The sequence below is a fragment of the Mobula hypostoma genome, chromosome 6 (assembly GCF_963921235.1).
Source record: "Mobula hypostoma chromosome 6, sMobHyp1.1, whole genome shotgun sequence".
NCBI lineage: Eukaryota > Metazoa > Chordata > Chondrichthyes > Myliobatiformes > Myliobatidae > Mobula > Mobula hypostoma.
The window spans coordinates 188,062,198-188,074,205 of record NC_086102.1 but is presented as its reverse complement, the minus strand read 5'-3'; the positions used below and the strand labels follow the sequence as shown (position 1 = coordinate 188,074,205).

The 12,008-nt window shown below is 41.1% G+C and overlaps 1 protein-coding gene across 2 annotated transcripts in view; it reads left to right on the top strand.

Moving 5' to 3' along the window:
• LOC134348689 (inactive dipeptidyl peptidase 10-like) overlaps positions 1 to 12,008 on the top strand; it is a 927,397-nt gene that overhangs the window by 193,223 nt on the left and 722,166 nt on the right. For both annotated transcript variants that reach the window (XM_063052476.1, XM_063052475.1), the window contains exon 2: positions 4,598 to 4,712. In XM_063052476.1, the coding sequence (XP_062908546.1) occupies positions 4,598 to 4,712 (115 nt within the window). The remainder of the gene's footprint in view (positions 1 to 4,597; positions 4,713 to 12,008) is intronic.

The window sequence follows — 12,008 nt, the reverse complement described above, 5'->3', positions numbered from 1 at the left end:
CTTTGGATTATCCTTCACCTTGACTGCCAAAGCAACCTTGTGTCTTCTTTTAGCCCTCCTGATTTCTTTCTTAAGTATTTTCTTGCACTTCTTATACTCCTCAAGCACCTTATTTACTCCCTGTTTCCTATACATGTCATACAACTCTCTCTTCTTCTTTATCAGATTTCCAATATCGCTTGAGAACCAAGGTTCCTTATTCTTAGTCACTTTGTCTTTAATCTTGACAGGAACATACAAGCTCTGCACTCTCAAAATTTCTCCTTTGAAGGCCTCCCACTTACCAGTCACATCCTTGCCAGAGAACAACCTGTCCCAATCCACGCTTTTTAAATCGTTGCTCATTTCTTCAAATTTGGCCTTTTTCCAGTTTAGAATCTCAACCCGAGGACCAGATCTATCCTTATCCATGATCAAATTGAAAATAATGGTGTTATGATCACTGGAAACAAAGTGTTCCCCTGCACACACTTCCGTCATCTGTCCTAACTCGTTTCCTAATAGGAGATCTAATATTGCATCCTCTCTATTTGGTACCTCTATATATTGATTTAGAAAACTTTCCTGAACACATTTCACAAAACTCTAACCCATCTAGACCTTTAACAGTATGGGAGTCCCAATCAATATGTGAAAATTAAAATCCCCTACTATCACAACTTTATGTTTCCTGCAGTTGTCTGCTATCTCTCTGCAGATTTGCTCCTCCAATTCTCGCTGACTATTGGGTGGTCTGTAATACAATCCCACTAATGTGGCCACACCTTTCCTGTTTCTCAGCTCCACCCATATGGCCTCGGTAGACAAGCCCTGTAATCTGTCCTGCCTGAACACTGCTGTAATATTTTCCCTGACTAGCAATGCAATACCCCACCCCCCCACCCTTCATTCCTCTGCCTCTATCACGTCTGAAACATCGGAACCCTGGAACATTAAGCTGCCAGTCCTGCTCCTCCTGTAGCCAAGTTTCACTAAGGGCTATAACGATATAATTCCATGTGTCAATCCACACCCTCAGCTTGTCAGCCTTCCGCACAATACTCCTAGCATTGAAATGGACACACCTCAGAAGATTATTACCACCACACACAGCCCTTCTATTTGTGACTTTGAATGAATTTTTAACATCATTTACTTTCACCCCCGCTCCACTACCTGCTCTGGCACTCTGGTTCCCATCCACCTGAAAATCTAGTTTAAATCCTCCCCAATAGCACTAACAAACCTCCCTGCAAGGATATTGGTCCCCTTGTAGTTCAGGTGTAACCCATCTCTCTTTTACAGGTCCCACCTGCCCCAGAAGTGGTCCCAATGATCCTGAAATCTGAAAAAGTTTTCTAATTAGTATTCTGATATTTAAATGATCAAATAAAGCAAATGTAAATCTGCAGGTAGATATGACCTGATTGCATTTGGATAATATTGTTATGTTTAGTTGATTATGAGGCTCCATGTCAAATGTTAGTTAATAGCTTTCCTGTGTATTACCTTGGGCATTTTACAAAATGCTACAGAAATATTTTTTTAAAACTACATTGTTGCCTAGATGCCTTCTTTACTGCTGACCCCAGTAAGCAGGATAGTATCAATGGAATAAACCAACTAAAAGTGAACTTAGTTCTTTGGAAGCTGGAAATGCCTTGAGGAAGGACTACAAGAGAATAGTGAATCTTTAACTGGAGAGTGGAAAGTCTGTGGAATTCATTGTGGAAGCCAAGTCATTTGATATATTTAAGGCAGAGTTTGATAGATTCTTGATTAGTCAAGGCATGAAGGGATACAGAGAAGGCAGGAGATTGAGCCTGAGAGGGAATGTGGATCAGCCATGATGAAATGGCAGAGCAGACTCGATGGGCCAAATTGTTTAATTCTGCTCCTATATCTTATGGTTTTATGTTCAAAGGTTGGACAGTATCACTCAGACAGTATGACAGGATATTTACTGAATTTTTATTTAAGGAATTCTGTACCTTAATGCTACTCAGTGTTGAGCATTCCCAAGTTTTAGAAGATGTGAGTTGTGAATTGTCTACACTTGAGAATAAAGACAGGAAACGGTTAAAACTGCGCATTGTAGAACATACAGGAGTGCAGGCGTGAGATCGATCAAGTGGTTGAGTGGTGTTGCAACACTAACTTGCATTCAATGTCAGTAAGACCAAGATATTGATCGTGGACTTCAGGAAGGGCAAGTCAAGGGAACACACAACAGACCTCATTGAGAGATATGCAGTGGAAAGTGTGAGCGGTTTCAAGTTCCAGGTGTCAAAATCTCTGAAGATCTATTCTGGTCCCAATATATTGATGTAATCACCAAGAAGGCATGACAGCGGCTATCGTTCATGAGGAGTTTGAGTATGTCTGCAGATGTACCATGGCTACATCACTGTCTGTTATGGAGGTACAACAGCACAGGATTAGAAAAAAACTGCAGAAAGTTGCAAACTCAGTCATATCCATAATGGGTACTAGCCTTCCCAGCATCCCAGACACCTTCATAAGGCAATGCCTCAAAAAGGTAGCATCCATCATTAAGGACCCCCATCTTCTAGAACATGCTCTCTTCCCATTACTACCATCAGAGTGGACATAGGGGAGCCTGGATGTACTCAATGTTTTAGCTTCTTCCCCTCCACCATCAGATTTCTCAACAAACAATGAACCCATGTACACTACCTCATAATACATTTTATTGCTTTTATTTTGCACCACATAATTTAATTAATTAATTGCCCACCTTACCATAAATGCTGCCTGGGCAAGGTGAAAAGCATTATCAAGGATGCATCTCACCCTAACCATGGACTTTTTACTCTCCTCTCATCCAGTAGGAGCTACAGGAGCCTCCGCTCCCGTACCAGCAGGCTCAGGAAGAGTTTCTTCCCTGAGGCTGTGACCCTGATGAACCTCACATCACACCGCTAGCAGTATAGCACCCATATTGGACTGTCTCAGTACTTGTATATTTGTGTGCTGTAGCACTTACTTTTTATTCGCAGTTATTTTGTATATAATACTATTCTTTTGCACTTCTAGTCAGATGCTAATTGCATTTCATTGGCTTTGTATCTGTACTCGGCACAATGACAATAGACTTTGAATCTAACCTAATTAGTATATAAAGTACATGGCAGGACAGAGTTGGTCAAGAAGGTTCAGTCGCTCAGCGTTCAAGATGAGGTAGCAAATTGGATTAGGCATTGGCTTTGTGGGAAAAGCCAGAGAGTGGTAGTAGATGGTTGCCTCTCTGACGGGAGAACTGTCACTAGTGGTGTGCCACAGGGATTGGTGCTGGGTCCATTGTTGTTTGTCATCTATGTCAATGATCTGAATGATGATGTGGTTAAATAGTTTAGCAAATTTGTGGATGACACCAAGATTGGGTTTGTTTTCCCATTCTTACTCTGACGTGTCAGTCCATGGCCTCCTCTACTGCCACAATGAGGCCACATTCAGTTTGAAGGAGCAATACCTTACATTCCATCTTGGTAGCCTTCAACCTGATGGCATAAGGATCGATTTCTGGAACTTCCAGTAATCCCCCCCCCCCCACCCACCTCCACCATTCTCCATTCCTGTTTCCCTCTCTGACCTTATCTCCTTACCTGCCTGTCAGCTCCCTCTGGTGTGCCTCCCCCTTCCTCTTCTTCCATGGCCTTCTTTCCTCTCCTATCACAGGTAAAGCCCTCTCAACCATCAAGGACATCTACGTGAAACACTGTTGTAGAAAGGCAGCACCTATCATCAAAGATCCTCACCACCCAGGTCATGATCTTTTCTCGCTGCTTGTCGAAGGTACAAGAACCTCATGACTTGCACTACCAGGTTCAAGAACAGTCACTACCCCTCAACCATCAGGCTCTTGAACAAAAGAGGATAACTACACTCATCTATTGAGATGTTACCACAACAAATGATATCAATTTAAGGACTCTTTATCATGTTCTTGTTATTTATTTATATTTGCCTTTGAAGAGTTTGTTGTCTGCTATGCTCTGATTGATCTTTCATTGATCATGCTTACAGTTACTATTCTATAGATCTGCTGAGTATGCCCACAGAAAAACAAATCTCAGGGTTGTATAGGATGACATATATGTACACTGATGATAAAATTTACTTTGAACTTTTGAGCTCTGAACTGGATATTATGTGGTGTAGGTGCAGAGAGTAATATAGGTTCTGTAAACCTTCTCCCTCCTTTGATACCCTGCACCTTCCTGGTGGTTATTCAAACTCCAGGAAATAAGATTTTCAATTATGATATAATGGGTTGTTTTCTTTTAAAGTATCTCACTTCTGTTCTACTGGATTCATCACCAGTAATAAGCAAGCATAGCTTAAAGGCAAAGTAAAATCTAATTATTATTATAATTTAGTGCTTAAAGAAGCAACACAGTTGTGAAAAGCAAGACAGCAGTTCAATTTTAGCTTGCCCTGAAGTGTGTGCAAATTTGAGTAATTAAATGAAGTATGGAAATCATGGTGATGATCAGCTCCACAATGAATTCTTAATGATTATGCTTTTCAGATTATGAATAATTTGTTTTGATTATGGAATTTTGGCACTATAACTTATTATTTCTGCCTTTTGTAGGAAATAGGAGGTGCAAGCCCTCCGCAGAGAAACTGGAAGGGAATTGCTATTGCACTGCTCGTGATCCTTGCAGTCTGCTCTCTCATCACTATTTCAGTCATCCTTTTAACTCCAGGTAAATAACATATACCTACTTATTTGTTTTGCCAGTATTTATTATGTTTTATCAGACCTTATCTGGAATGCATGAAAATACATGTCTAATGCACTTCTTCTACATATCAACCACATCTGTAATATTTCACAGTTGAGGTCTTTATTGAAGGTCTTTGTAGTCAAAATAGTTGCTGTCACAGATTGTGTTTGAGGCTTGGATGCCGTTCCCAGAAACCAGGCTATGTCAATCACAAAATTCCACATAATACTGTGGCAAACTACCATACGTATATTCTTGACATTGTAACAAAGAACTTACACAAATGTTAGCAATTAACCTTTCTAGAAGTAGCTTCTTTGCCATTAACATTACTGATTAGTTACAAATGCTACATCATATTTTCCTTTGAATTCTTTATGGTACTCGTACGTTTTTTATGTGCCAAGTCTCTTCCTGGTACTAAGCAGCCAAATTGAATAAAAGATGTTCTATCAAATTTATTGTGAATCCATATCATTAATCAATGTGCCTGGCAGCTGAAAGGAAAATTGGAAATCGTCCTGAGTTCCAAATCTTTATTAAAAATCCGTGGCCGAGGGCACCCTGTGGTTCTAATGTAGGGTAATATAATTGGTGGCAATATCCAGAGTTCACATCCACTGACGTTGAGTTGGGGTTTCACTTTAAGAGGCTGGTCTGACGTGATGACATAATGACGTACTTACATAAAGTTTTTTTTTACTGCGCTTTGTCTTCAATGTTTGGTGTACAATAAATGAGTTGTTACGGCTTTTCTCAAACACAAAATGGTTCTGCTGTTTTTATTTACGGAAACCTACACTAAGAACCTCAATTTGGCTGAAGCTTTGAAAGAACTGAGCTTCCTTTTGGTTGATATAATTGGGTCCATCTTGTCAGCCCCGTCCACATTTAAATTGCTTCAGAAACTGTCCATTTCCGATTGTGAACAGTTTTGGGCTCCTGACCTCAAAGAAAGGATGTGGAGAGAGTTCAAAGAACGTTCACGAGAATGATTCTGGGAACGAAAGGGTTTTCATATGAGGAGCGTTTTATTGTCTCTGGGCCTGAGCTCATTGGAGTTTAGAAGAATGGGGGGTGGGAGTGGAATCTCATTGAAGCTTATCAACTATTGAAAGGTCTGGAGAGAGTGGATGTGGAGTGGATGTTTCCTATAGTGGGGGAGTGTAGGACTAGAGGGCACAGCCTCAGAATAGAGGGACATCCATTTAGAATAGAGATGATGAGCAATTTCTTTAGCCAAGGGGTGGTGAATCTGTGGAATTTGTTGCCACAGGTGGCTGTAGAGGCCAAGTCATTTAAGGCAGTGGTCAGATGTGAAAAGCTGTGGGGGGAAGGCAGGAGAATAGGTTGAGAGGGTGATGAAATGGTGGAGGAGAGTCAATGGGCCGAGAGGCCTAATTCTGCTTCTATCACTTGTGGTCTTATGGTCTATTTCAAAAGGTATTGATGTATTATAATTAAATACAGATGCATTGAACAACAAAAGTAGAACTAGTATTGATCCAAAATTACTGGACACTTGTAATCATTGCCTTCACTGGGGAAAAGCCAGTGCCACCAATGTTGATCCTAGCCCCATCAGTCGAGGAATGGGTTCATTTGAAATTTAACTGTGGCTCTAATTCCAACATGACTTTGTTTGATATTTTTGCAGTTTTTGTGAGAACACATATTCTAAAAAGGAATACCTTAGTTAAACCACATTCCAAAGCTGATTGCTTCTTCATTTTAATGGACAAGAAGAGCTTGGTTTTGTTCTACGTCAACTTCTCAAAGTTAGTGTGGGTATTTTATTTAATGTAGTGAGCAAGGAGATTATAAGTGTACTATTGAAAACTTGGATTAATTATCTGACACTTTACTTCACAGGAAGAGAATCAATTTCCATTAACAAGTTTATAAGGTTATTTTAGAACATAAGACCATAAGGTATAGGAGTGGGATAAGACATTCGGCCCATCGAGTCTGCTGCTCCATTCCATCATAGCCAATGGGGCAGCACAGTGGCATAGGGGTTAGTTAGCACAATGTGTTACAGGACAAATGACCTGGATTCAATTCCCACTGCTGCCTGTAAGGAATTTGTACATTCTCCCTGTGACTGTGAGAATTTTCTCCGGGTGCTCCAGTTTCCTCCCATATTCCAAAGATGTACCAGTTGGTGGGTTAATTGGTCATTGTAAATTGTCCCATGACAAGGCTCAGATTAAATCGGGGAATTGTTGTGTGGCACGGCTCAAAGGGCCGGAAAGGCCTATTCTGTGCTGTATCTCAATAAATAAGTACTAAATAAACCTTTGACAAACTGACTAATCAAAACTTAATAAATCCACTTTAAGTACACCCAATGAATTCGCCTCCACAGCCACCTGTGGCAACGAATTCCACAGATTCCCCACTCTCTGGCTAAAGAAATTCCTTCTCATTTCTGTAATTTTGCCTTGCACATTAACAACTTTAGAACAATACCTCCTGTTGGTGGAGATGGGACATGATATTGCCAGCTAGTTTTGATGGAGATAACGTGAGAAAAGATGAAGCATGGCCAAGTTCATAAAAAAGGATCATTGAAGCAGAAGACCAAAATTGGCTTTCAGAAACATTTGCGTATAAGCATTGATAGTAGCAATAAGATTCCTGTGTAGTCCCAATAGGTAATTACCACAAGAAATAGAGAGCATTGCAGAGGAAGTTAATCAGAATCATCACTGATCTCAACAGGCAATTTACTTTGCTTTATTACCAGTGTCCTTTGTGTCAGGAGATGGTTTACCTTTATCGTTGTATTTATTTATGGACGAGCAAACTGGGTCAACCACCGCAACATGATCAATGCTGCGGCATTAAAGAGCTTGCAACATGTAAGATATACAGTACCTTGCACAATTGGAAAGTGAACACTAATTGTATATTTCTCCCGCAGAGCACCTGCATTCAGTCTGCAGGGCAATCAATACTTTTCCAATGGCTGCTACTTCAGGTCTACATCCTTATCCTCATTGTCTTTGACATCCTGCAATGCTGTGCAATGCTTTTTCCTCACTGGATGTTCTGTTATATGAAGTATCAGCAGCGAATATTCAACCTTAGCCAAGTTCAGTACTTTACAGACCCCTAATTACAGGAGAGCAAATTTTCTGTATTGACACCTACCAGCAACGAACTGAGACTTAATTCAAGTCCTTGGTGTGAACATATTATAATTTAAAAGACCTTTTAAATTAATCCAGGTTTTAAAAGTTCAAAATGAATGTATTACCAAAGTACATATTTGTCACTATACGCAACGTTGAGATTCACTTTCTTGTGGGCATCCTGAATAAATTCATAATAGAATAATAATCATAACAAAATGATGAATGTCTGCACCATCTTGGGTGTTCCACCAGTGCACAAAAGATGGCAATCTGTACAGATGCAAAAAGAGTAAATAATAAGAATAAATAAATAAGCAATAAATACCAAGAACATGAGATGAAGGGTCCTTGAAAGTGAGTCTATTGGTTGTGGACACAATTCAGTGAAGGAGCAAGTGAACTGAAGTGAAATTATCCTCTTGATTCAAGAACCTGATGGTTGAGGGGTTGTAACTGTTCCTGAACCTGGTGATGTGAGTCCTGAGGCCCCTGTACCTTCTTCCTGATGGCAGCAGTGGGAAGAGAGCATGTCATAGGGTCATAGAGACTGGAGGAAAGCACAGCACAGAAAAGGACCGTTGGCCCATGTAGTCTGTGCCGAACCATTTAAACAGCCCACTGCCATCAATGGACCCAAAGCCCCTCATAATCCTACCATCCACGTACCTATCTAAATTTCTCCTAAATGCTGAAATCAAGCAGGCATGCATCACTTGTGCTGATAGCTCATTCAACACTCTCACGGCCTTCTGACCGAGAAGTTTCCCCTCATGCTCCCTTTAAACTGTTCCCCTTTCACCCATAACCCATGACCTTTGGTTGTAGTCCCACCCAACCTCAGTGGAAAAAGCCTGCCTGCATTTGTCCTATCTATAGCTCTAATAATTCTGTACACCTCTGTCAAAACTGCTCTCAATCTTCTACATTCCATGGAAGACAGCCCTAACCTATTCAATCTTTCCTTATAACGCAGGTCGTCCAGACCCAGCAACATCCTTGTAAATTTACTGTGTATTCTTTCAAACTTGTTTACATCTTTCCTTTAGGTAGGTGACCAAAAGTGAATACCATACTCTAAGTTAGGTCTCACCAATGTGTTTTCGAACTTCAACATAACATCCCCTAAAGGCCAACGTGCCAAAAGCTTTCTTTATAACCCTATCTACCTGTGACACATCTTTCAATGAATTATGGACCTGTATTCCCAGATCCCTTTGCCCTACCATGCTTCTCAGTGCCCAACCATTCACTGTGTAAGACCTACCCTGGTTGACCACTGAAAGTGCAAAACCTCATATTTGTCTGTATTCAATTCCATCTGCCATTATTCATCCCATTTTTCTGGCTGATCCAGATCCCTCTGCAAGGCATAAGATTAGGCCATTTTGTTCCTATGCCATTTCATCATGGCTGATCCTGGATCCCACTCAACCCCACACACCTGCCTTCTTGCCATATCCTTTGATGCCCTGACTGATCATGAAATTATAAACTTCTGCCTGAAATATACCCACAGACTTGGCCAGATCTTTCCACAGAGTCACTACTCTCTGGCTAAAAAAAAAATCCTCCTTACCTCTGTATTAAAAGGTTGCCCCTCAATTTTGAGGCTGCATGCTCTTGTTCTGGATAGACCCTACAAAGGAAACATCCTCTCCACATGCACCCCATCTAGCCCTTTCAATATACAGAAGATTTCAGTGAGATCCCTCCGCATTCTTCTAAATTCCAGTGAGTACAGCCCCAAAGCTGCCAAATGCTCCTCATATGTTAACCCCTTCATTCTGGAATCATTCTTGAGAGCCTCCTCTGGACTCTCTCCCATGACAACAGATTCTTTCTGAGATAATGGGGCCCAAAACTGTTGACAAAACTCCAAATGCGGCTGACTAGTTTCTTATAAAGCCTCAGCATTATCTCCTTGCTTTTATATTCTATTCCCCTTGAAATAAATGCCAACATTGCATTTGCCTTCTTTACCACAGACTCAACCTGTAAATTCACCTTCTGGAAGTCATTCACAAGGATTCCTAAGTCCCTCTGCACTTCTGATGTTTGAACCTTCTCCTCGTCTAGATAAAAGTCCACACTATTGTTCCTCTTACCAAAACACATTATCATTTATTTCCCAACACTGTAATGCATCTGCCATTTATTTTGCCCATTATTCTAATTTATCTAAGTCCTGCTGCAATCGCATTGCTTCCTCAGCACTACCTACCCCTCCACCTACCTTCATAACATCTGCAAACTTTGCCACGAAGCCATCAATTCCATTACCCAAATCATTGACAAACAATTTGAAAAGCAGCGGTCCCAGTGCTGACCCCTGAGGAACACCACTAGTCACTGGCAGCCAACCAGAAAAGGTCCCCTTTATTCCCACTTGCTGCCTCCTGCCTGTCAGCCATTCCTCTCTCCATGTCAGTATCTTTCCTGTTCCACTATAAGATTTTATTCCTCTCTCCATGCTGGTATTTTTCCTGTAACGCCACAGGATTTTATCTTGTTAAGCAGACTCATCCATAGCGCTTTATCAAATGTCTTCTGAAAATCCACATAAATGGCATCCACTGCTTCCTCGAAGAATTCTAACAGGCATGTCAGGCAAGATTTCCATTTACAGAAACCATGCTGTCTTTGACTTATTTTATCATTATTCTCCAAGTCCCTCAAAACCTCATCCTTAATAGGCTCCAAACAATTTCCTAACCACTGAGGTTAGGCTAACTGATCTATAATTTCCTTTCTTTTGCTTTCCTCCCTTCTTAAAGAGTGGAGTGACATTTGCAATCTTCCAGTCCTCCGGGACCATGCCAGAATCAAGTGACTCTTGAAAGATCATGACCAATGCATCCATTACCCCTTCAGTAACCTCTCTCAGGACTCTGGGATGTATTTATCCGGGTGACTTATCCACCTTAAGACCTTTGAGTTTCCCTAGCACATTTTTCTTTTGCAATAGCAATGGCACTCACTATTGCTCCTTGACATTCACAGATCTTTGGCACACTGCTACTGTCTTCCACAGTGAAAACCGATGCAAAGTATCCACTAAGTTCACCTGACATTTCTTACTCCCCCATTACTACGTCACCAGCATCATCTTCCAATGGTCCAATATCAACACTCATCTCCCTTTTACTCTTTATAGAACAGAAAAAAGAGTATCCTGTTTTACATTATTAGCTAGTTTGCCCTCATATTTCACCCTTTACCTTCTTATAGCTCTTTTAGTTGTATTTTGTTGAATTTTAAAAGGTCCCCAATAGTTGAACTTCCCACTCACTCTTGCTAGCTTATATATCCTTCCCTTGGCTTTTATGTGGTCCTTAACTTCCCTTGCCAGCCACAGTTGGCTCCCCCTGCCATTTGAGAACAACTTCTTCAGTGGGAGTTATCTATCCTGCGTCTTGTGAACAATTCTCAGAAGCCTCAGCCTGTTCTGCCTTCATCCCTGCCAATATCCCCCTCCAATCCACCTGGGCAAGCTCTTCTTTCAGGCCTCTGTCGTTCCCTTTATTCCATCGTGATACTGATACGTGTGACTTGTGCTTCATCCTCTCAAATTACATCATGAATTCAATCATATTATGATCACTGCCTCCTAAGGCTTCCTTTACATTAAGCTCCCCAATAAGATACGGATTATTAAACAACACCAATGTAGGTTATTATGCATGACCCTTATCACATAGCTTTTCTAGTTCCCTTCCATCTCAACCATCCATCTCATCGACTACTTCGAGGCCTATATATGATTCCCATAATGGCTTTTTTACCCTTGAAGTTTCTTAACTTCACTCACAAAGATTCAACATTCTCCAACACTGTCACCTCTTTTTAAAGAGTCTCCATTTGTATCCAGTCATTGACTTGTCCTTCCTTACACTCCTGTTACACCCATCATCTACTTGCAAAGCCGCTGGTTCATCCTCAGCTCTGTCATACTGGTTCCCATCCCCCTGCCATATTAGTTCAAACCGCTCTCTACAGCTCTGCTAAACTTGCCCACAGCGCATTCGTCCCCTCAGATTCAAGTACAACCTGGTTACACCCGCCCCAGAAGAGGTCCCAATTATCTAGAAATCTGAATCCCTGCCCCCTGCTCCAGTTCTTCAGCCACGCAATTGTC